Source organism: Mauremys reevesii, linkage group 5, assembly GCF_016161935.1.
Source record: "Mauremys reevesii isolate NIE-2019 linkage group 5, ASM1616193v1, whole genome shotgun sequence".
NCBI classification, from domain to species: domain Eukaryota; kingdom Metazoa; phylum Chordata; order Testudines; family Geoemydidae; genus Mauremys; species Mauremys reevesii.
In genome coordinates, this window is record NC_052627.1 from 56,502,085 (window position 1) to 56,529,023 (window position 26,939).

The following is a 26,939-nucleotide window of genomic DNA, read 5'->3' on the forward strand; positions in this document are numbered from 1 at the left end:
AAAACACAGTTGCCCAACTTGCTTAAGCAAGTTCCCAAGGTAGGGCCTGCTACCCTCCTGGACCCCCTGTCCTGTCAACGGGTACTGTGGTGTGTGTGTGTGTTAGCTCCACCACAACCCACCCTTATAAAGAGGTTTGTGAAAAATAGATTTCAGTGTGCATGAAGAATGACAACAATTATGTAACATTGCAATTAATTTCATGTTGTCTAAATAGATTGTTTGGAAGTGAACACAGGCTTGTTTCCAAGGAAATCAATGCACCATCCGCTAGTGAAGATTAAAGTGCAAGGAATACTTGCAATCAAACCATTTTAATCCATGTATATTTGTACAATTTATATTAAAAAAAAAAGTGTACTTGCAGACATTAACAAAGACCAAACAATATTTTCTATTTATTTAAAAAGCTGTAACCATACAGAAGCAAATCCCTAATTATAAATGCATCATTATGCATAGATTTTACTGTTTACACCATAGTGCTGACTGCTTTTATTTTTCATCCAAAAATCTATTTAAACTCCAAGAATTCTTAAACATTCCACTGACCTCAGAACTGCTGTCTATTTTATCAAGTCATTGACCTCCAGCTGAGAACATTGCTCTACAAAAAGAAAGTCAAATCTTTAACAATTAAAAGTGCATTAATTGTAGATTGTTTTAAATTCATAAATGTTTATACAAGTCAGTGAAAACACCACCCTGTGAATTAGCTTTATTGTAAAGTATCTTTTTAATAAGAATTTGATTTACAAACTTTAGCCTTTCTATTTTATTTTGTGCAACTCAGGAGTTGCACAATGTGATGTAGTATTCCTGAAATACCCGCTGCAGTACATTAAAACTATTTTACATTTTTAAATGTGTATACAATGTTCTTGCTGTATATCCCCATTCTTTCCTTGCAACAAAATTATTTAACGCAATCAGCGTAAGCCCACTTTTAAAACAGACATTTTGAAATTTCATTGAGTTTGTCTTATATTTTGCAGGAGACACATGCCTATTTCATTCTAAACAAGTTCAAAATATTTTCGTTTCTTTGTTGTAGCTTAAAACAGTATTTTATATTTTTTGCTGTAGATTTGGTTAGTTAAGGTGAGATGGCTATTCTGCTTAAATGTTCTGGAGAAGAGAATACTGTCTCTTAAAACATCTGTATCCAATTATATCTATTGAATGATTTCTAGCAAAAAAAATCAATGAATGGTTTCATAAACAACAGGTGATTAAAGTAAAGGATTTATTGTAATCTTCTTACAGTTGTTTGCAAAGACAGACATACGTTTTTGCATAAAGATATAAATTGCTTTTTAAAACTAATTTAGTGTGTTTTTAATTATATGAAATTTCTGTGAATTATGAATTGTACCAAACCAAGATTAAAAGCAATAAGGTACAAAAATAAGAGCAAACAGACAACAATTTGTACTGGGACAGGCATTTAACGGTGAAGTTTAGAATATGGCTTTGCTATTTTAACCAAGCAAAGTTACTTAGAGATAGAAAAGGAGCTAGTAACTTTGTTAATATAAAAAGCTGCTGCAGACTGTATTCACCCCAAACCTGGCTATTTCTGAAATTCCATTATCAGTATTTAAAGAGAAAAAAAAAGTAAATGAAAGGATTTCTGACCATTTCTTTACTGTAAACAACCAGTCTGCATGCTGTGTATTTATCATGTTGGACATGTGGCTTTCATATTGCTGTGCAGGTCAGTTGATTGTATTTAAGGATCTACCTATGAATTAGACTTCCAAAATTGCAAATAATATATGTATGTATACATTTATATATACCATCAGATCCCCCTCTCTGAATACAGCCTCTACAGATTACCCATTGCATAAGGCAGGTGTCATTTAAAAAGACAAGCAGTGTTGACTCTGTCTTGCATGTGCCAGAAGCACACCTCAGAGTTTTGAATCAGAAAGGGGGGGGAGGGGTAAATTTATTAGATTACCATGATAAGAATGCTACATTCTGACTGGTCCAGGGACAGCTGTAGCTCAAAAATGTCGCTCTTGCCCAGACAGACAATTTAGGAATCATGACTCGCTGAAAAATGATTCTATTCAAATTAGTATATAACAGTAACAATGATGTTCAGAAAAGTTCAACTGGTCTCTATTCTACTCCAGAATTTTGTATTTATTTACAAATTGTGAAAGTCACCTGATGAAAGGTGCATTTTCATAGCTTTACACCAGAGGACATGTTTTTGAGGCAAAAATTGAGAACTAAGATAGAAATTTTCACAGTGAAAGTATCTGTTTAGATGTAGGTCTGCTTACATTTTTACATTAATGTTTTGAATTTATAACTAAAAACCCCACCAAGATAATCTGCCACTATCAGCACCATACCATTCATCCTTGCCAATCAAAATATATCTAGTATACTTACTGTAATGATCTCTATGTTCCCTTAACCATAATCGGAATTCACTCTCCTAAATCAGAGGTGACAACTGGACCTTTAAAGGTTACATGCATTCAATATTAAAAGGAATAACAGCAAATTTGGGAAACTTTAATTTTGAAAAAGGAAAAAAAAAGTCATTTAACATCCTATGATTCGCTTTTATCTCCTTGAGTAATCTGGAGTAGAGGGCAGAAACTCATCACATCATAAAGCTGGCAAAAGCTTTTGAGAGACGGTAATATCTTGTTAAATGAAACCACCATAAAGCTGCAAACACAACATAGTGTAGTTTCCTACAGAAACATGAAGCAGTATTCCTAAAATGAGCTGAAGTCACATATACTTGCAAGCAGTAGACAAAAACGGAGAAAAATGTACCAAAAAATCGGCTTAAATACAACTGAAAAAGGTTGTGTGGTTATTTACAAGAGAGTGTAAAATGCTAAATTAGATATGATGCTAAAAAAGGCACAGCTTTCCCTTTCTTAAATACACTGTAAACGGTTCATTATGCATGCAGAACATTTCACTTTACAAAAAAAAAATTACCTTGTTTGTTTAGACAAAGATAGTACTTAAATAGTCTCCAGCAAAATAGAATTCTTTCAAAAATACTTTCCCGTTCATCCTATTAACCATTAAAGATTTTTCTCATTTACAAAAGCTCCTTACACCTTATTTCAGGTCCTTCACAATTTATACATACAGCAATGTACTGTACAGCAAAAGACTGCAAAAAATTATTTGTAAAGCCAGCACAATAGATACTATAAACTGAAACTGAGGCATTTGTTTTAACATCTTATCCTTTTTAATTAAATAGTAAATGGACACTTAACACAGTGTATATCACCTATGATGGATAACATAGGATAACAAATGCCACAGGTGGGGATAACGAGTATTCCACACCAAATGTTCTGTTATTACTTTACACTTCAGGGTTTTTTTGTATATATTTTTACAAGAAAGGAATATTAATGCCCCATATTGACTTTACGTTTTATGTGCAAACCAAGGGGTAAGCTTTAAAAAGTTTGTATTAGTCCTTGAACCATTTTAAAACAAGCAAACAATACCAGAAACTACATGGCATATTTAAAACTTCCATCTGTTAAAATATCAAAATCAAAGAGTTATTGACTAGATATGGCTTTTCATCCAGAGGAACAGGAACATTTTCTAAGTGTTGGGAGTAAGGGGGTAATTTTCAAACATCTAGGTCTTGCCAAATCCAGATCAAATGTTTTCCAAACCCTTCACATGATTTTAGACTAGTCAGAGGCTGCTGAACAAGTGTAAATAGCACATTTAAAATGTGGTTTCTTGGGTCCTTCATGGGTGTGGAATAACACAAGGAAACTTAAGGCAAAGTTCTTCTATTAAGACATTTTCCATCACTTCCTGTGAAAGTACAGGGGCTTGGCATTTCCAGACTCCACCTTTGGTAACTGGTCACTGATGATTTCCACCAGCATGGCTGGAAACTCCACTTTCAGTGCCTGAGACTCTCGGAAGGTGTAGAAACAGAATTCTAACAAGTCACTAACAAGCTGAAATGCAAAAAAGTGCAGAGGATTATTAGAAAATGTATCAAATGAATTGTGCCCACAGATAGACAATAACAGTACTTTGGAATATTACCAAGGAACATCAGCTCTACTGATTATCTTTTTCCCCCTGAAAATCAGCAAATGGGGAATGGAGTGAAACCAAGATAACATAGGTTTGACTTGCAGAGGTTCTGAGTAGCTGCACTTTTCTTTGATTTCACATACATGAAGATTTGATTAAGGGCAAAGGTATTTTCTATAAAACTGCAATTACAATTTTCCACATGGTTGTCTAGGTGAAAGTTGCATCTTACAACTCATATTTCATAATGATCACAATACTTCAGCCAACTCTGACCAGGGAGGACAAGCATGGAGATAACCTTAGCATAGATCCCTCAAAGAGTGACTTTCTCTGGCTGTCATTTTGAAATCCCAATATAACAGGGCCCCCTTGAACATTTAGAAGAAGAGCAAGTTAGGTTGGGATGCCAAAAGGCAGACAGCTGTCTATTATTTTGGCAATGAAAAAATATAGTACATCTCAAAGAACTGACAATGCTAATCTGACTGTCTCAAACTTTCTTTCACACAGATTTTTCTTCATTGCAGATTAGAGTCTTCATTTTGGTCTATACTGGCATATGTGAATACATTACAAGAAGGGGGCCACAGCATTTAGCTCTGTCTTTATGACATTTTAAAATGGGATTTTTTTTTCTGTCTCTTGCAATTCTGTGATAGAAAATCACAAACTGCAATTTCTCTTTGCTATAGACGAGATGGGCTGCGGGGCAACTAGAAAGCTAAAGACAATTTATTAAATTGTGCATTCCCTTATTACAAACAAATACTAGGTTATAGTAGTAATAGCAGCAAAAGAATGGCATTTCAAAAATAGCAACTGTCTAACAAGCTTGTAAAGTCCTACAGTAAGTTAAGTCATCTATGATTTCTGCCTTGGACTAACTGACATCACTTGTTAAAGTCAGAATGGTGTGGACAAAATCACAGAATAGATTTGGGCACCTTGTGTTTGCCAGCAAACAAGAGACCTGAATCTTGATCTGAGTTAGCACATTTTCCCACTGCAAGTCATTAAATCATTGTTCCCTATGGCCAGGCACATCTGGCTTTGTACATTCACCTATCTTCACTGCTTTATGTGCTGCTCCATTGACTAAAAGCTACAGAATATTCCATTTTAAAAAAAACCTGTTTGTTAGAGCAACTTTAAAGTTACATGACTAAAAGTTTTGCATGACTTAATTCTACTCCCGTGTGTGCTTGCATTATGATAGACTTTAACTACATGATTAGAAATTTTCTCAAATACCATAACATATTGTGCAAATCTTATCTATGTTCATATATACATTTTCATTACTGTGTATAACTATTTATGCCATGCAGACCCAAGTAAAACAACTTGAGGGAATAATCCTGCAGAGCCCTACATCATTTTTAAGCATCTTGCACCACTTACTTCTATTCCTACCAACGAGTTGGTCAGAAAAAAAAGGTGTATTATATTATATAATGTGAGAGAGTATGTGATCATGTAATTAAAAACTCTACAGCATGCATACATACAAGTGGGAAGACTTAAGGTTGTGCATGTAATTTGCAGAGTCCTGACTCCTTCAGCAGGTTTTATCTATTTACACTGGAGCCCATTTGACAGGTATTAGATCAATGGTCTGAATCTCACTTCTTCTTGGTTAATCATTTATGCCCGGGGGTGTAAAATATTACTAAATCAGAATTTTCACTCACTTTGGAGGAGAGAGAGAGAATAATACAACTTGGAACTGTTTTCACTCACTTTGTGGGGTGGAGGGGGGAGAGAGAGAGAGAGAGAGAGTGTGTGTGTGTGTGTGTGAGAGAGAGAGAGAGAGAGAGAGAGTGTGTGTGTGTGTGTGTGAGAGAGAGAGAGAATATATAATACAACTTGGAACTGTGTGGGGCTGGGAGGGAAATAATACTAGGCATTTCCTTTCCACATCGCCTCTCCCTGTATGGACAGTGTGGAGAGGTTGCTGGAGAGTCTAGGGATGGAGGGGAAGTGCCAGGGAGATAGCTGAATCTTCCCTTCCACATGGAGGGCCCCTCCCTATGTTAATGCAGAACATTCAAATACCACACAGACAACACAGGATCAGAATCTGAATAGAATAGTAAAATGTGCTGTGAGATAAGCAAAGTATGTAATGTTCACAGTTCTTTTCAGAAAGCTGGATGCAAACTAACTAATTTGAGTAGCTGTTAGCTCACTCAGTCACTTTTCAGCAAAATGATGGCTACCAGCAGGAGGCTTGAAATACTGAATTTTCAATACAATCCCCACTGTATGTATCATGTGGGAAGTGCTTCTCAGCAGGTGCATTTTCAGGCTACTAGGCTTTTTCTTGTAAGTAGGTGGGTTTTTTTTTTTACCCTTATTTTTTCCTGGGTTGGATTTATTTATTTTCGACTTGTGTTTAGATTTCCCTGTGTTACAAGCCTCCCCCGGGTCATGGCTCCCCCTCCTTGTGAATAAAGTCTATTGTATATTTGAAACACACAATGCAAAATGACACACTGGAAAAGACGAAAGTAGGGCTCAAAAATAAAGGGATAATTAGAAGATTGCTGAATAAAGAAAATCTAATGAAAAGGCTGAGGTTTGAAATGTATCAACATGTTACTGTATATAGAAGTATGAACTTTTCTAATTCTGTTTTCAATATTTTCATAATTGTCCTTGCAAATATGTAAGTAATTCTGCAAACAAAGGACAAACTTTACCAGCACAAGTCAATAAGTTATAGGATCACTTTAATATCAGCTAGAACTTTGCAATGGATAATCGGGGAAGTGGGCTTGTGTTATGTATGCTACATAAAGATGGTGAAAAACAGCTGATGAGCAATGAGCTAACAATTGAAAATTTTGTGGGTACATTAAACAGAGATCATGTTACACCATCCTGATTTTGTGTGTGTGTGTGTATGTATACACACACACAAATACCTATCAGGTACACAAAAGTAACACGATGGATGTTTATCTCTATTTCAAGAAAACATATATTGCTTTTCAATATACACACTTTGAAAAATTGGAAGAAAGTTGTATAACTACAAATAGTGTACAGAAAAACACAAAAAAAGGAAATAAAAAGTGAAGGCAACTAGGACCATACATCATACCTATCCTGTCTACTTCTCCACCATACACAGACCAGAAGATACAACCTTAACTCTGCCCCTGCAGTGACGATGCCTTTCACCACCCTCTCACTCAAATCTGAACATGTATAGTTTCATGAAACTGAGCATAAATGATGAGTCATTGGTCAGTGTGGGTGGGGTGGAATCTGCAGGAGGGGTGATAGAAGACTGGAATACCTATGAGAGAGATCTATCGTGCAGAGCGGTTGTACTACTAGTTGTCAAGTTTGTGTATCCAGAGGTGGGAGGTGAGGATATAAGCTTAGGTGACTTCTTTCTCATTTCCTTGCTTTTTAATGTACTAGGTATAATTCTGCAGACAAACCTTAACTGCCACACAGCACGGTATTTCATATATGTTTATAATTTAATCTGGGGACAACTATAGTTGCACCTTTAATGAGGGCAAACAATCACTAGAATGAACAGTCTTGTGAAGTTGTTCAGTCCCACCAATACAGATATGAATAATCTTGGTGAGAATACCATGGACGTTGATCCTGCTCAAGGCAGGGAGTTGGACTGGGTGACTTTAAGGAACTTTTCCAACCCTAGCATCTATGATTCTACAAAATACTTGACTCTGCTCTGGTTAACCCTAGTCTCTATACTTAAAAATGCAAGAATCCTGTACAAAAGTGTGAATGTGTATTCATTCTAGTGATAATGCTGGCATTTACACTTACAGATAGATACAAACACATCTCAACAATACTTTACCTGTAATTTAAAAATATAGTTTTTCCATCTCACAACTTTGAATGTTTTAGTTAGGTGACTGAGAAGTGGAGAGACTGGGAGTCAGGTGGAGGGGAGATTGGGCTTTATACTAAGACAGCTGGGCAAGGAGACTGGAATTGGGATGAGAAGCTTGAATAGTGGAGACTGGGACAGGGCAGGCAAGGAGAACTGGACTCTGACAAGGACTCAGGGGTGGGGAAGAGACAGGACAGGACTGGGCAGGGACAGGTTTGAGGGGATTAAGCAGAAGGAGTTAAACTCAGGGGATATGGAAAGAAGAGTCTGTGCCCAGTACAGCACACATCCCTGCCACAGAGTTCCTGTGCAACACACTCACCTAAACCAAACTTTTCAGAGGACCCCACCCTCACCCAATGCACAGGATAAGCCTGCTCTGGGGATGAAGTAGGCTTGTGTAGTGAAGAAGGCTGTTGCCTGTAGGACCCCGATGCACTTGTTGCAGAAATGAGAAGGTGTGTAAGAGGAAAAGAAAGGAGATTCTCATAGTTAAGGCTGCCCTGGTTAAATTAATTCTATCCCTGCCTCTGCCACAGAGTTCCTGTGTAATGCTAGACAAGTCATTTAACTCCCCCATGCTGACTCAGAGCCGCTTACGTTAGGATTCACTTCAACCTGTATAAAAAGGAGTCTCTTTTGCAGTAACACACACACCAAGCAGCTGGTAGGCTTATGCTAAACTAGCCCCTTTCTTTAACTTACCCCTCTGACAGACCATCATTTAAATTACAGCAACTGAGATTTAGTGAGGTTTGAATTAAACTAAGGGAATGCAAGCAGTTATATACATCACAGTGTGCTGAGAATTTGCTGTTACATTTTATCCCATTTCCTCCCGTGAAAGCAGGAGTTTATAATGGAAGTGCTGATACCACCTCTACTAGAGCTATGTGAACGGCAACACTCTAATTAAGCAGTGTGAATGAAGGCACCACTGATTTCACAAATAGAATCTTGGACAGAAATTATTTATTTTTACAACCATTAATTGTTAAAAAACTATTACATTACTGAAGAGTTACTTGATGATAAGGTTTTGCTTGCTTAGCTGCGAGTATATAGAATAAATAATTTCTACTTCCTTCAAAATTCTTATTAGTCACACTCTTGCCAGAGGAAAAAAACAATAGATCACTCCTACCAATTATATGAAGTTGTTGTCTAGCTCACTTTGATATAATGCAATAAAATGTGGCTTTGTATCTTGGTGTATGCAATAAACCTCGCCCCATAAGCACCCCTAAATAAATAAATAAAATAAAACCCAGGTGATGGTGCCTACAGTGTGCATTTTGTTATAAAGACAGAATTCATAATATTTACTTCAATGTCACTTAAACCACAGTAAGACATGAAAAGTTGCTATCCGCCTAATGAACTAACTATGGTGGCTTTTAAGAGTGATTTGATGATATACCTGGACAGAGAGTCTCACTTTACCACATCAATCATTAATGAATAATTGTCATTTCTACCTAATTCATGAACAGGCAATGTGTTTCACAAAAAACACACTGCATTTAAACATTTTTAAGACTAAAGTAGGCTTATTAAGATTCCTGCATCTTTATGTAACAATGATTACTGTCTCAATAACCAGTCTTCGCATCTGCACTCTATATTTAAGATCTGTGAAATTCGAAAGATTAATCCCCTATTAACTAAACTTCAATTTGTCATTATTTGTTTTTTCTATGAAACTCTCACCTATATTACTCTTCGAATTCAGAGAAATGAACATCATTCCATCACCAAAGACAACACAGTTACAGTGGACCGTAAGCATGTGTGGCATTTTTGTGGCAAATAGTCATCCAGATTTCAGCCTTATGCTTTTCACCACAACCTTGTAACAAATGAGGAGTAACAAAAACTGCTTCAGGCTGCAAAGATGCACATTACCATGCTGAGCCCTTTCCCTACACTGGCAAGATGAGCCAGTGCTTTCACTTAGAAATCCCTCTCTGTCTATGGCATGAAATTTTACAGTCACTCCTTGACTCCTCTCAAAGTTTACCTACAGTATCATTATGATTAAGACTACATCTATGGAAACCATGATTTCATAATCAACTAGAAAATTAACAAATTCAAATAATTTAAGGCAGTGTTTGGGTAACAGCACAGAGTGAGTAATTTCTCCCTAGAATTAGTTACAATATCAGGGACAAGCACAAAGCCTCTGTGTTTTCATGTAAAGTAATTCTCCTGTGAATTCATGACACACTGTATTGTACCACCAATATCAGCTTTTTTCAGAGAAGTAAAATCTTTGTTCTCACAGCCTGAGTGTATGGGAAGATCCACTTTAGCTGTACAGTATTCCCTTCAGGAACCATAAATATTAATGATTCAGCAGCATGGTCCTTAAAGAGTTTATTTTTATCAGGCTGAAAATATCAACAAGCAAACAACAGTGCAATACTCATCACGCTATGCCAAAGGGTAGGTTCATGTTAGGGTTTAATGACACTGCATCGAAACAAAAGTGCTTAGAACTGAAAGTCTGTTTAAATATCAGTCAGACTGAAACTGAAAACTTTTGTTTTGAGAACTGCTGAAACATATATTAAAGATTGTCATGATACAGCCCTTGCCCTCAAAGCAGACTTGCTACAGGAGATGTTGAAAATCCAAATGAAAATTTTGATAGCACATGTAATGCATCTGTTTCTTATGTTCCTGCATGCTAGTTGGCTGATCACAAACAAGAACTGGCTCTCGCTCGCTCTCTCTCAAATACCCTGGGTCATCCCTGAGTCTGAGACTGAACTGCTTACCAATTTGGTTAGGAAATGGAATCAACTAGCCTCACTGCATTATGGTTCTGAACAAACAATGCTGTTTAATGAAATAATTAGAAATTTGCTTATGACAGTCAGAATTGTTAAAAAGAAAATCCCTGAAAAAGGGAAATGTGGATTAATATGTTGGTCCCCACAACACTGATAAAACTGTGAGTGAATATGATTGTTGTTATTTGTATTCCAGCTATCTGATGCATATATCTTCATCTGAGCCGTTCAAGAATGGCTTTGTTCTTCTGTTCTTCAGTTTTGTTTTCTGTGCTTGGAGGTTTTATGAGTCATTGCTTAAAGTTGCTGATATTTTCAAATACTTTACTGCCTACCTGCTCTTCCTTTCTTTTTTCCTTATCTTGGCACTTTTTTGTCTGCACATATGCTCACCATGTGGATGAAAGGCTGAAAGCATTGATCAGTGTAAAACCATCTCATTGGTTATTATGCTATTCGTATTATTTAACCCAAATATAGTATCATGCAGTATTCAACTTTCTTATTTTATATAGTCCTTAAAAAAATATTTAAGAATGAGGTTAATAAAAGCAAGTCTTAAGATACAAAGAAACTATATGATTGTGTGGCACTACACCCAGGTAAAGTAAACTCCACAAATAATGACATGCTGCCTTGCTCTAATGAAAAAGCTGGAGGCAGCAGCAGGACTGAATAAGCATGAATTCTACAGAGGTCCCTTCAGGCTTGTGCTGCAAATGCCAATGCTGTATCTGCAGCAGGGATACAAACATGGAATTTCAGCTGTGGTTAGAGCAGTCACAGGACCAAGTATATTCTGATCCTTTAAAATTACATGGAATGAAAGTTAAAATTATGCTGGTGACAGTTGAAAAGTATTGACCTGTACTGAGGATTTTAGAAAAAAAAAAAATCTGCATTTCCATGATAAGAGCTGAGAAATTCCACTCTCCACAGGGCAATTCTCATCTCATTACTGTAAAATTATTGTGATGTGCTTTGTCTAAATTAATTTATCATTTGGCCAATTTTGATATTGAGATTAGTCTTCTTTTGGATTAACACACATCCTTGGGAACAATCAAGCCAATTCAAGTAAAAAGTAAACTGTAAGGAGAAAAATAAGTGCTTGTCTGGTAAGTTGCAAAAAATAGCAGTGTTGTGCAGACAGCTGGCTGTTTTAAAGAGAATACTGACAGCAAGACCTTCTTTAAAAATTCCTTCTTAACTTGTTTATACTAAAATAAAATGTAATATAATGAAAATGGCATCATCAAATCTGATCCTTACTAAAAATTAAGTAGAATCCCACAGCATTCTGAAGTGATTTGATCAAAACACTATAGGTTACAATACTCATGTAGTGTTTTGGGTGATTACTTTAGAATACTGTATTATTTTAAATAACTGTAGAATTCTGTTAGCTATTACTTCCCATCCACACAATTCTCCTTTTTTAAAAAAGTACAAAAGAATTACCAAATAAAACACAAACTCTGTATTTCGGAAGACAATTATGTAACTTTCAATGAAATGTATGAAAAATATTACAAAAGCAGGGGCATGGGAGGAATGTATGAACTGCTGTGGAGATTCATATGTAACAACTTGCAAATGACTTTCTTTCATCACCAAGCCCATTCCTTCAAACCAAACAGTAAAACATCCTTCGTTGGCACAATGAACAAAACTGATCTCTAACGAATGAGCTATTACTGCAGTACTAATAATATCCTTTTCCTCCCACTGAGATTTTAAATGATTTAATGAACAACAGAATAATATTTGAAAAATAATTCTGAATATACATTCTGTAAACACACCTCAGGCTCTCTTACAGATCTGACCTAAACTGCACTGCACTACGTCCACAAAAATGAAAACTAAGACACGTACAAAAGAGACATTTATATGCAGCTTCTACAATTAGGGCCCAACATTCAACATGCAGCTCACAGCAAAATTATTTTTGTGCCACATCATGATAGAATGAGAGTGTTTGCTTTCTTTTGCTATACAGTTTAAACAGTTTTTACTGATAGATAACTGGTGGTTACAAGGTAAACCTCTACATCACAAAATACCTTTGAAACAAAATGGAGGGACAGAAATAATTAAAATTCAATTAATGCTGGATCTGAAAGCTCAGCAAAACTTCAAGGTACCCAAGTTGACTCTAAACCATTAACAAATGTTTTAGAAAGATTGAGTTATGAGATTAGCAGTTGTTACGGGTCACATATTTGTTCAACAGTGAAGTAAACATTTTATTAACAAACCAGTTCTTAAATTACAAAAAGGGTGAAACTCTAACACAACACCTTGCGTTGTGAACTGACTCAGGTTCCTTAAATTTTAACAACACACTGCATATTTCACTAATCTCGGTCTCTGAAAAAATGGTTTACACCATTCATCTGCTGGTACAGGGCCAGATTCCAGTACTTTTACTCATATTGAGTAAGACTTGACTCAGCGAATAGTTCTGTTGACTTCAACATGACTATTCGTGTTGTGAGGTACTATTCACATGAATAAAAGTATCAAAACCTGGCCCTTAAAGGTTTTTATTTTTTTAATTTTATGTGCAATTTTCCCCTAAATTTGTCCAGAAACTTCTAACAGACTCTTTGAAAACTGATTGCCTATTGCTTTCCTGCTGGTTAGTGTAATGAATAATTACTAGTTTACCTTAAGGGAAAGATTTTTTCTTTAATCCTTCTTAAAGATACCACCTTATATGCTATAAGCTCCCTGATGGGTTATACTTACATCATGCATGGAGTCCAGAAGCTTAGTCAATTGGTAAAATCGTTGCCAGCTTTGTCCAGAGTTACTTGGACATTTAGTTACCATCTTCCTTAGTTCTTTGATGTAATTTGCCCTCATTTCTTCAAATGCAGCTTGGCTTTTGAGGCCATCCTTGGGAACTGCCAGTAAAATGACATCTTCGTATTAATATTCATTTTATTGAGTATTCTTATATTAACTACATTATAAAGTTAATGGTTGAAGGGTTATAGAAGTGTTTTTGTGTTGTGTGGGAGCATCATAAACATTTTCAAATGATACAAGAGTCCTTTCCAGATCTGTGTATGTGGATTAGTATACGCAGAAGGGTTACATGGGGCAGGACAGCATCTTGAAAATACAGCACATACTAGCCACCCACTGAAATGATTTTTGCATTTGACCTAAGCACAAAACAATAGCAGAGGGAGCAGGAGTCTCTCTCTAGAACTGAAGACACTACATACCACCACTTGTCTGCTATACTATACTTGCGGGGAGGGGCAATGTACAGCACATACTTGCAATTGCTTTGATATTGTACTGTACTCAAATTATAACTGCCAAGTGTGGTAAAGCTACATCAAATAACACATTTCTTAGGCAATCAAACAATGTCGGAAGGTTAGGAGATTATTGAGCATGTGTGTGACATCTTAAAGAGAGCCATCATGCTAATGCAGAGCAAGAGTATTTTTTCTAAGTTCACATTCTGCTTAAATATTTGACCAGATAATATGTCTGCAGTCTCAATGAAAGCTTTCTTCTTAACACCCCTTTAAAATTCTCATCTGTACTAGTGAAGGGCCCATTTCTGAAATTCTACTGAGCATGCGTAGAACCTCAGAGTTATGAACACCTGGGGAATGGTGGTGGTTCAGAACTCTGCAATGTTGGTAACTGAACAAAACTTTATGGTTGTTCTTTCAAAAGTTGACAACGGAACTTGACTTAATACAGCTTTGAAACTTTACTATGCAGAAGAAAAACCAATGCTTTTAATCATCTTAATTTAAATGAAACAAGCACAGAAACAGTTTCCTTACCCTGTCAAATATTTTTGAAATCTCCATTTTTTTTTAGTAGTTTACATTTAAGCACTGTATTTGCTTTTCTCTGTTTTTGTCTCTGCTGCTGTCTGATTGCATATTTCTGGTTCCAAATGAGACGTGTGGTTGACTGGTCAGTTCGTGACTCTGAGGTTCTACTGTAGTACTGATTTCTGTGAGCAGTTTGACTGACTTCAGTGGACCTAATCATGGTAATGAGCGTACCATTATTTATTTAGAAACTTCAACCAGATTATTCAATGTAATAGATACTACACCCAGTGGTAAATGTTTGTAGGATCAGACCAAAACTGAATCCTGGACCTGCCCTTGAAAAGGTTACTAATAACTCTCAACAACATCATGATGTTTTAGTATTCACTAAATTGTTTAGATATTGTTGAATCACGAAACAAATGTAAAATCTTGGCTGTATTAACTCAGGTCTGCAACAAGAAAATTAAGTATTTCAGGTGCAAGAAGTGAGTTTATTTTCTAATAGTTAACTATGGTAGAGGATTACCTAGAACAGGTTTTTTTAAATGTGTGGATGACATCTCAACAGAGACTGTTCTATGGACACCCTCCCTCTTAATCCCATGGTTCACCTTCTCTCTCACTGTGATCACAGAATGTCCATGTGGCTACTACCAAAATTACTTACATGGAATAGAGTTAGGAATGAATTTAATAGTTTTTTAGGTGCCTACTAAAGCAATTTAGCAGTGGGAAATAAAGAAGAGATCTATGATCATGTGACCAGCAAGCACCCTGTGAAAGACCACCAAGTGCCCTGGGGAGCACAGTATGAGAACCTCTGGTTTCGACAAGCTAACAGGTAATGTGTCAATCTGCAAACCAACCGTAAATAGATTTCTTTACACATTTTCTATTGCAATAATAAACTTGAAGGCACACAACATTCAAAGACAGCTAATACAAAACAACCATTGTTTTAAATAGATTTGTGAGCAAAGTCCATATCGAGTGAATAAACACCAATCACCTTTCTTTGATGGAGATACAAATCTCCTTCAGTAAAAAATAAAATAGTTACAACATGCTATGGGCACTTGCATAAAATGCAAGGACTTAACTATTTCCTCAATATTTACAAATCCATCCAATTAAAAGTAGGAAAATACAACTCCTGCATTCCTAATGGCATTATAAAAATGTGAATTAAAGCCATACTTCTATTTCTGTCAATTTATTTCTTTATTTTACTGTTATATTGGAAAATTATTACACCATCATCTCTGCCAGATTATAAAAAGAAGAAATAAAATCACAAATAAAAGGAAGTCAAGCAAAACACCAAATTTTGGAGGTCTGCCGAGTGTTTCTGATTTTACTTATTAAATGCAGAAGGGGTACTGGCAATCATCCAAGATTCATGGACTGGGGAAAAGCAAGAAAACAATTGAGATGTAATGTGTGGTTTCTTCCACATGTAAATGGAGTGAAACTTCCTTGATGTGGTCATCATAGAAGTTTCAAAGCAAATAGTACGCTACACGTGACATGATTCAATTAAAAAAAAGAAATAAAAACAAGCATGGTATTTTCTATCACAATATTGTATCAAGGTGAAGTTATTAGAAACTGGAATTATTGCTGATCACAGAAAATATTCTATATGTGTTATCACGATCTTCATTTTCTTTTTATCCAACTTTCTTCCTCCCTATTAAAGTTTCACGATGTAAATAATCAGACTATCCCAAAACTGACAAAAAAAAAAAACTGTGTAGATTTTCTAAGGACATCATTGTCCATTTCAGAATGAACCAAGTAATTTATTTTACCCAACAGGTTCTTGCAATGAACTCCTCAAACCCATTTGTTAATAGTCTAAGAAAAAGGTAGAATAATACATATCTATCTTACTGAAACAACTACCATCACATTAATTGCTATATGCAATTAAACTATTATTACTTTATATACTTTCTCCCCTTTCACTGCTAATTACAAAAACAGGAGATCCACTTCTTTATTCTACTCTGTTCTATCGTACATTGATTCCACTCTCACAATCATAGATAGTATCTGAGCATGTTCCAGCAGTGCACTAAGCAGCATAACTAACATCTCTCACTTGTGGTTTGTTCTTTCTCTCTTCTTGTTCCCAGGGAGAGAATTGTCCTGTGTCCCTATTGAGGGGAGGAGAGGGAATGTCGGGTGCTAATGAGATCCACTTGGCACTGGACCTGGGAGGGGTTCTAGTATGGAGCTGGCTAAGAGCCAAAAGGTATGTTGACACTGCAGCTGGGAGTGAGCCTCCCACCCCAGGCAGACAGACTTATGCTAGCAGGTTTGAACTAGCATGCTAAAAGTAGCAGCGTGGACACTAAGTCTTGGCCTGGAGCTTGGGCGCTCACACCTATGAGGCTGGGAGGGCTTGAGATCCCAATTTCCAGCCCAAGCCACAATGTCCACACTGTATTTTTAGTGCATGAGCTCAAGCCCAGGCCAGGAGGCTCACTCCTAGCTGCAATGTAGACAAACCCGAAGTGGCCTCTGACCCAGGTGAGAGCAGCCCTGGGCTTGCTCTCAGCTGCCAATAGTTCAACAAGCAGAAACCAGGAAGAGCTCAAGTGCAGTGGTGCTCTGGCCATACCTCATTTTCTCTAGTCATGCCCCCTTTATTCCCCCTCCATCAGCTCTGTGCCACATGGGGACTCCCCTTGTGATAGGGGAATTCCTGCCTGATTAATTCAGTGAAGTCACAGTGCAGTATCTTGACATCACAAAGCACCAAAGAAAGATATGATAACAAACAATCCTTTTTTGATGTGACTGAATGAATCAGACGAAAAAAGGAGGTTGATTACACAGAAGAAAGTTTCTGTTTGCAAAACAGATGGGAATCAGCACTGATGGGGAAGGAAATACAGAAAATGTTCATGCTGTTTTAATGTTTGTTTTATAGACATTTGTAATGGGGTTATAGTTCTTTAACTGTTTCTGTTATAAGACAAGAAGTAGTTAAAAAAGATGAATTATTAAACACTGTTGTCATTAACACTGAGGGCATATCTACACTGCCTCACAGTTTGGACTGTGGTGGTATGAACTAGAGTGTACACCAAAGTGCTACGCTGTAACTTTCCCACATGGACACCGTGGGCATGAACTTAAGAGTCCCAAGTTTGCACCAGTGCAGTCCTCTTCAAACAGGGCTACACACACACCAACTAGGGACCTTTTAAGTTGGTGCCTGCAGTGTCCACACTGGGGAGTTATAGCGCAGCACTGCAGTTCACTCCCCTGTAGTCTGAATGGCAGAGGCATGTAGACATGCCCTGTGATGCAATTCTTTATTATAAAAAGTAAGTCTCTGAAACTCTAGCCCCAGCTTAAGAAAAAAGGAATACAATTTAGTACACTTTCAGTGTAATATATTATAGCATACCACACACTCAATTACCTCATACTAACACTAGACTCATTTTGTCAAGGACGTGCACGTTTTGATCCTGATTATGCTTTTACGTCACTTGTGTTGACAATGTGTACTCAGTGAGTCAGAATTCCTGCCAGTTCCACAGCATGCAGGGGAGCAGGTCTTCTGCTACTTCTTTTCATGAGAAGTAGCATGCTCCCTTGGTGTGCTTGGCCAGGTCTGTTGGTTCATGCATAGAGGGATCGGGCTATTGCTTCCTTTCCACCCCCTGCTGGATATATGACATCCTGAACAGAAAGAGCAGTCCCTGCTGTAATGGGGAGCAGGAACTGCAGTTGTGCTCTGAGGCTGTGCAGCAGGGATGCTCAGGTTCCTTGTTTTCCACCCCTTCTCTTGTGAACATATGAACCTCCAGGACAACATTTGCTTCCTCTTTTGTTACTCTTGTAGTTAAATGCCTTGTATCATTTTGTGAAGTACAGGTGCTAAATCAATATGCCATCTAACAATTAGCAAGTATGCCAGGTAACAGTAGGAGCTAACCTACCTGTGCTTAACAGCAGCAAAACTTTCATTATGGTATATTCTTCAAAGCTAATCTGCAAGCGAACAAACTGCAGGCTGATCTGGTGCATCCCCTGGCACAGTTCAAACATTGCAGACTGGCGCATCCTCTCCCTGCAAAGGAAAAACAGAACAACAGCATGGGAGAATGCAAATACATAACAAAATCCACAATGGCAACCCATGCATCAGGGAAGTCAAAGTGCAACCTTCCAGTGAAACGCAGCCAACAGAGAACTTCAATAAAGCTTGCAGCTCGTTCTTGTTTAGCAACAGATTTATGGCCTACAGAGACTGTATGTGCTTCATCTTATTGTGAGTGGCAACCTCTTCTATGTGCTCCAGGAATGAGAAAACACAGAATGCAGCCACTTTAAAACTAGCTGACCTTTCCAAATCCTGATCACTGCATTCTGGCCTTGGAGGACCCAGAACAGAGTCCTTTTAAGCTGAGAGGCCCGACATGACCTAGGCTCATAAGTCAATTTCCCGGAACCAGGAATTTTCATTAACTGGGCTTACTATAGGTAAGCTGGGGTAATACTATATTAGTGGGAAAAAGCTACAGAAATAAAGAGAAATATCATTTGAAAACAAATTTGAGATTTAAGTTTTGAAGATATTAGTAATAACACACTAAGTAAAAAAAAATACAAAATAAGGTTGTCAGTGTCCTTTCAATTTTTTCCTGGCTGAAGGCAACATTGACATGACAGTGTTCCAAAGGAGACGTATGGGCTGCGATATCTGAGTCCACATTGTGTAATGTTTTGGATCACCTACGCAACTCTGCTCACTGTTTAGCAGGGAATTGGCTAAGTGTACAAATGTAGTGTGAGGGGAAGAAATACGGTAACAAGAGGAAAGATAAAGTATATGGTCAGTTTTACACAAAAATGAGGGGAAGTCAAGAGAGATTCTTTCAGCATACTGGCTGACATCTTGACTTTGACATCATCATTTTGGATGGTGCTCTATTGTAAAAATACAGCTGGCAGTTTTAGGAAAGGAATGAGAAATGAGGCAAGTGGCTTATAAAAATAAAATTAAATGCATGACTGCATGTTATCTCCTTCAAACCACTGTCATATACCACAAAGGAGTTAGCAGCTTAATGCTGTGGATAGACATCTGGGTATTAAAGAGGATATCAGGACTAAATAATAGTGCATCAGCTATTCTAGATTTCTGTGTGCTGCTAGCTTTAGCATTTGTCCACCACAAATAACTTCTGTTTCCAAAGCTGTTCTAACTATTTTCCTGGCAACATAGAAGGTCAAGCTACAAAGATAAATGTGTGCTACAATAAAAGTGAATCGGATAAACTTAAATAACTAGTAGATAATTTATGTTAGAGTTTAGTATAATTCATTGAACTGCCTAAAGGAAACCATTTTTAAAGTGAACAAGGAACTTTTAGGTATTTAATCAAACTGTTGCAGTTCTGCTATATTGGAATACCAGTGGCTGACAAAGTATATATATTTATGATGCCTTTATAAAGAAAAAAATGCCTTTTTGTAATCCCATGAGATGATCTGAAATGAGGAAGTTTATACAAACAAAACTCTTATTAACCAATTTTTTTTCTATTTTAAGAGAAGTTACATAACAATATGTCAGCATACCAGACCATATTAGAGATAAAAATTTTGAGGTCATAGTTTAAAACAAACAAATTCTACTTTCTCTTCATATCTCCAGCTCTTTTCTTAGGCAATCTCAGACTAAACTATCCTGTATTAAAATTTCAGACAGCACTAATTAGAACTTTGCTGTGTTTAAGATGCTATTGCAAGACAAAAGAAAGTGAACAGCCATGAGGATCTGGATTACTTGCCTCACTTGTAAAATTAGAACATAATATGGGTGTATAATAGAGCACTATAATTGTTCAATGATCACTAGCCACTTTTTATTGATCAGCAACACTTTTCTGTACTTACTCAAAATATGTATTCACATAATACAGGGTCTGGATTAAGTTCAACTAATTATTTTAACCAAGCAAAATGACTTTTCAAACATACAAACTGGCTGGTGAAAGAGAAGAATCATAGTGTATGCAAACAAATCTTCCTGGTGTGTTCTCTCTTTCCTTAGCAGATTTTTTTTTCTTCTGAATGCAACGAAAATGTTCTCCCCATTACTAGGTGTACTCTACATTCTCTCCTCTTTTCCACCCTCTTCCTGAGATTTTGTAAAGCCTTATAGCTTAGTTACAAGTAGTCGTGCCATGTTATTTTTAATTTGCATGATCCATCATGGACTAAGGATATGAAAAGGAACAGGAAAATCAAAAGGAAACATTTCCAACACTTTGAACACTGACTAAAATATTCTTAGACTTTCTTACTAGAAAAACTAACGAGATCAACAGTTATTATTTATTAAGTACCGAAAGTACAAAACATGGAAAAAGACATAGTCACTGCCTCAAAGAGCTTACAATCTAAGGCTGCAATGTTTATTCTGATTGAATATAACTTACTCATACAGCAACCCCTATGACTTGAATTGGACTATTCATGCGAATAAGCTCTACACACAAGTAAGGATGTGCAAAATCAAGGTACAGAATATTGAATTGAAATAAATAGACATTTTGAAAACTATGGCATAATCGGTCTACACTCTAACATTTCTTCTTTTACTATTGCAGTAATGGTTGAATCCTGATTCTCTGAGTCATTCCACCTGGCTCATGGGAGTCTGGAGACAGTTAAACTACTACTGCACCAGGATGTACATCAAGTATCTCAGCACCTATAGTGATTACGCTTTAAAACTTTTGTGGTTTGCCTTAGATACCCAATATTTCCTACATTTTCCTTCAATCTTATAAGGAATACTTAACAAATGTTGTAAATACTAAGTTAATGTTATTAAGTCACCAAATGCAATTAGGAATTTAAGAATGCCCATTCTATTCCACGATGCCACAGAGCAATACATAACTCTTTGGGGCTGTGGCATGCCACAGTTTGTGTATCAACCCAAGAAAGCTCTGCATCAAGCTTCTGCAGAGGAGCTGTGGGCAAAGGGAGAAATAAGGAAAAATGGTCCTTTGCCATCTGCCCACCCAGAAGATCCACAGGACAAGGCAGAAATTTGCATAGAATAGGAAAAAATGGGCCCAGTTCTGCCTTCACATTAAATTTTTAATTCTAAAATAATACAATACAATTTGAAAATCCAGTCCAGAACTAAATCCCCCATTCCCAAACCATATCATCAGGCAAAAAGCTGGGTAAATAGAGCCCCGAGGCCTAACAAACTGTTTATTTTGGACTAGTAGGAAAATAATATGTCCTACATCCCCTTCTGTCCACATCTAGGGACTGTTTTTGTCCAAATCAATCTCCATTGTTGTGGTAAGGCAAAAAGAATAAGGCAGTCCTTAAAGTAGCCATGGCCAAAAATACATAGGGATTTGTAGTTCAAAATCTATACCTTGAATTGCAATTCAAAATGAACTGGAAACCAATGTAGCTGAAGTAACATAAATGGCAAACAGAAAAGTGAGCATTACCTCATATTCTGCACTAACTCAAGTTCCTAAGTGGAGCCCCAAGAAAAGCTCACTGCAGAAATGCAATGTGCAGGTGACAACGACATGGGTTAAAGTTGTGAAGTCAGCTTCCAGAAGGAACAGTTAAAAATCTCCCTGCCAAATTATTATGAAAAAAGCATTCCTGGCTACTAATGCTACTTGGGAATTTTATTGTCTCTCAGTTATGTATCTGACAATATTATTTAGATTAGACAAAACTAGAGAAACATCTGAGGAACCAGCAGGAGGCACTAACAAAGCTCAGTGACTGGCCAGAACTATAGCTAATTAAATTCAGTGCGTGTAAGGTTAGGGAATATTCTGGAACCACTGATAAAATTATTTCTATCTATTCATATACATACCCAGGTTCTAAATTAACTAACCAGTGATGAGCTGCCAAAATGTTAATAACCGGTTCCCTACCAGGTCTTCAGTGGCACGTCCTTCACTTGCTCCGGGTTTTTGGCGGCACTTTGGCAGCGGGTCCTTCAGTGCTGCTGAAGACCTGGAGCGAGTGAAGAACCCGCCAGCTAAGTGCTGCCGCTGACCTGATAGGGAACCGGTTATTAAGCGCCAACCGGTGAGTACAAGCCCGAGACCCCCCACCCTAACTGCCCCCCAGGGCCCCACCCTCTACTCAACTCGCCCCGCTCCCTGTCCCCTGACCCCATCCACCACCACCCCAACAGACCCTCGCAACACCCATGCCTACTCAACCCTCCCCTGTTCCCCATCCCGACCACCACCCCAGAACCTCCGCCCACTCCAACCGCTCTCATCCCCTTATCCAACCCCTCCTCCCAACCCCGGCCTGGCCCCCTTACCATGCTGCTCAGGGGAGCGTGTATGAATGCCGCGTGGCCCGCTGGAGCTCGCAGCCCCACCCCCTTACCTGCCGCTCAAAGCGGCAGGAGCTGCAGAGTTGTCCAGCAGCAGTCCAGGGCGCTGGCAATGGGCTCTGCGAGAGTGGGGGAAGGTGGGGGAGGGGCCAGGGGAGCCTCCAGGCTGGGAGCTCAAGGGCCAGACAGGACGGTTCTGCGGGCCGGAGTTTGCCCATCCCTCTAACAACCGGTTCTAAACTGGCTTCTAAATTTAACAATTGGTTTGCGCAAACCAGTACGAACCGGCCCCAGCTCACCACTGACTGTAACCCTACAGGTAAAAGAGGAAAAGTTCAGGATTTCATGACCACCAACACACCCATGAGATTATCCCTGGTGCTGAATGCTCAGCTCATGCAGCTGGTCACACTTTAGATCTGGTGTGCAGATTAAGGTGAGAGGACTAGGTATTATACTATAGATTTCTGTGTTGCGTTTAAGGTGCTGGCACTAACCTATAAATCACTCAATGGCCGGGACCTTCCTACTTGACAGGCTACCTGTCCCTGTGCTATACTGCTGCAGTCAGTCAGCTGAGGCCCTTCTGTTCAAAAGACAAGGTGTAATGGGTAGAGCATTCTCCAGGCTTGCACCCAGCTTTGGAATTCACTCACCCCTAGTCTGAAATTGCCCAAAACAGAATTAATAGTATTGAAAAGGGACTGAATTCTCCTATTTATCCACTCTCCTAATACACAAATAAAGGGTCAATGATATTAAAAGGTAACATTTAAATATTATAAAATGAAATACATTTTTACATAATGCATATTAACCAGCCATAAGACACCTCTGAGGCCAAGAGCTTAGCAGGATTTTTTTTAAACAGATTTGTATGAATAATTAACTCATTATTAAGTAATAATTAACATTTACTAAGATGAAAGTTTTGTAAAGGAAGTAATTTCTCATGCTTCAGGACATAAACCAACCACTAACTGCCTGGGGCTAGCAAGAAACTTGAAATTCACCTACAGATGCCATGAAATCAGATAAATATACTGATCCATATACACATAAATTGTAGATTAGAATAGATGCAGGATCCTTCACAATTTTAGCTTGACTTGCTTATACACAAGAAATGGACCATGCTGTAACATCCCAGACTTTACATCTAATACCACAAGCCACGTCATTATGTGTGAGTGAATGAAACATCTTGTGCTCAATGCTGTCTCTGGTTTCTTATTCCTCTACCCTCTCACCTCCTTTAACAGGGTAGGACCTTTTGACTGGACAGCAGGAAATGAAAGAAGTCCAAACCCCATGAGTGCCAGGAATGGGCGGGGGGTACTCCCCTGTATTCCTTATCTCCCTTTGGTTCTCCATTTAGTCATTGGCTGGGTAAGAGAGGAAAGGACCAGGTGATTGGCTTCCAGGTGCCCCCCACTACCTATTTAAAGTTGACCAGACTTTTCAAAAGCCTCTTAGGGTATTCTACACTGCAACACCAAGTCTCAGAGCCTGGGTCAATTGACTTGGGCTCACAGGGCTACAAATAGCAGTGTAGATGTTCCTGCTTGGGCTGCGGCCTCAAACCTGGTGATGGGGGAAAAAGGTCTTGGAGCCCACGCTCCAGCCCAAAGGTCTACACCGCTATTTTTAGCCTCGCAGCACAAGTCCTGCAACCTCGAGTCAATTGACCTGGGCTCTGAGACTTGGTGTAACGGGTTTGTCTTTGCAGTGTAGATGTACCTTTACTCTCCAGTTAGCTGCTCAACCCTCCCTTCCCTTAGTTGAAGATTAGAAGCTGTGAGGCTTATGATGCTGTGGGTCTGACCAATCATCTGTTTTTTCCCCACTGGGCCAAATTGGAATATGGTCCAGTGGTTTTTTTCACCTTCCTTCCAACCTCCTGGCGCCACAACTGGATTAAAAACAATAGGATTCAAGGTTCATATAAAATGCAACTTGCCACCAGTGTCCAGGGCAGGTAAAGGCTAAAAGGGCCAGATCCCAGAGGTAAATAAGACCAGCAATTTCACAGCTGGACCCTACGCCCATGGGGGGAAGGAGCCTTTACAGACTGAGGTCCCCACTCCCAGCCTCTGACACTTCATCCCCCTGGTGTGTCCTTGAAGGGTGAAGGTGGTACAACAGAACTGAGTCTAGGGTAGATTCTCTTCTGAGTTATAGTTTGGTTTGTGGTTAAAGTCCTGTGATCTGCATTGGAACCAATTACATGCTTAGTATTTGAAAGCAGGAAAAGGGCAGTGTAGTGCTCCTCACCAAAGTGTAATTAATACTCATTTAAACCCACCCCATGTGTCTATCAGACATTTGCCTGTTTGGCCTGGTCAACACCAAACAGCATATTGAAACAGTTTGTACCTTTATTAGCATAAAAATTGTCTGATTCTAAGCATACAGATTGTTACAGTTGTTTTTTGTTTTGGGGCTGGTTTTACTTACATATTCTTTCTGGTTCTGTCATTAGTGTTTTTCTTTTATTGATGTATGTTTGCTTAAAGCAGAGGCATTTATTAGTTGCGATCTTGTTTATTCATTATTGTTATTTATCTAGTCTCCTATCCATACTGTGTGCAAATACAGACTTCTTTAGTTTACTTCCAGGAATTACTTGCAGATGTTTTGACATGGATGAGCTGAGGATAATGTTGCACAAAAAACTAGTTGCCAAATAGAGAAACAATGTGGGTAAGGTAATATATTTTATTGGACCAATTTCTGTTGGTGAGAGAGACAAGCTTTTGAGCCACACAGAGTGTAGGGATATTAAAGAAGGTTTATATTAAACATGGTTTATATGAAAAATGACTTATTGTTAACTGATGCCTTATAACTAAAGGTTTATGTTAAAAGTAAATTTGTGATTCTAACCTGCAAGCCACCAGCTGTGTCTGTGTGAAGCCTGCTCAAAGAAATACTTTGTATAAAACTTGTTAAACTTTAATTAACTCTAAGTAAGCCAAAACAGTAGCTGTTATAGTGTATAAATAGAGACCCCCACCCTCCATAAGTTTTCATCTCATTTTATCTTTGATTGTTAAAAGACAGGGAGTCTCACATAAATTGGTCACACCCCAAAAGGTAAAGAGACAGTGAAATAGATGTGATTAAGATAGAGAATGCATGTGAATGAATGGTTAGGGAGTTACCAGCCTGAAGAATTCAGTGTTGGCTGAAGAAGGTGTCAAGTGGGATCAACCAGATGACCCCCGGAGGGCAAACTGGAATCCACCCACCACACCTCAAAGGAAGGAAAAACAAAACATCTAACAACATGAAGCCAGCCACCTGCTGATTGATTTAGCAACAGCAAAATGAAGCAACTCCTATGAACTAACATAGGGAAAAATCCCTATAAAACTGGACTCTAAAGAATAAGAACTTTGAGTCTATGGTTCTGCCGCCAGCCTCCAGGAGCATCAGATGCATCTGACACAGACTCGGCTCCATCCTCATGACCAAGATACCTGGACAGTAACTTGGCATGAGCAACATCTAGGCTGGTAACTATAACATCTATACAGAACCTGAATGAATGATTGTGTGAATGAATATGTGTGTGTGTGTATGTATGTATGTATAAGGAATAAGCAGTAGTAGAAACAAGTAGAAAAACATTGTTTTTTGTTTTGTTATGGTATTTACAATAAATGTGGCATCTTTGCCTTATCCCTCTTAATAAGATCCTGCTGGTTTTTATTATATTGGTATAACAAGAGCAATTCTTCAGATCTGGGAAAGGTACTGGGTACAGTTTTTAAAAGGATGCCTTTTTCTTGCTAACTGCTTCTTCTACTTCATTTTTTAGCCAGGGTGGCACTTTTTTGGTCCTCTTACTATGTTTTTTAATTAGCGGCATACATTCAATGTGAGCCTCTATTATGGTGTTTTTAAAAGTTTCCATGCAGCTTGCAGGCTTTTTGACTTTTGTGACTGCATCTTTTAATTTCTGTTTAACCCCTCATTTATTACTCCTGGGGGAATTCTGT

At 38.1% G+C, this 26,939-nt stretch overlaps 1 protein-coding gene across 5 annotated transcripts in view; it reads right to left on the minus strand.

Annotated features, from left to right (window-relative positions):
• Positions 1-26,939, minus strand: part of NR3C2 (nuclear receptor subfamily 3 group C member 2) — a 258,185-nt gene that overhangs the window by 1,597 nt on the left and 229,649 nt on the right. Inside the window, exons 7-10 of one of the 5 annotated variants that reach the window (XR_005599519.1) lie at positions 18,524-18,654; positions 13,501-13,658; positions 3,870-3,980; positions 553-607 (exon numbers count right to left, since the gene is read on the minus strand). Coding sequence is in view for 4 of the 5 variants with exons in the window: in XM_039541767.1 (XP_039397701.1) it covers positions 3,825-3,980; positions 13,501-13,658; positions 18,524-18,654 (445 nt within the window). In the remaining variant the exon portion in view is untranslated. Of the gene's footprint in view, positions 1-362; positions 3,981-11,081; positions 11,155-13,500; positions 13,659-18,523; positions 18,655-26,939 lie in introns of those variants that run through there. The other 4 variants (XM_039541769.1, XM_039541771.1, XM_039541767.1 and 1 more) reach the window with 4 other exon arrangements.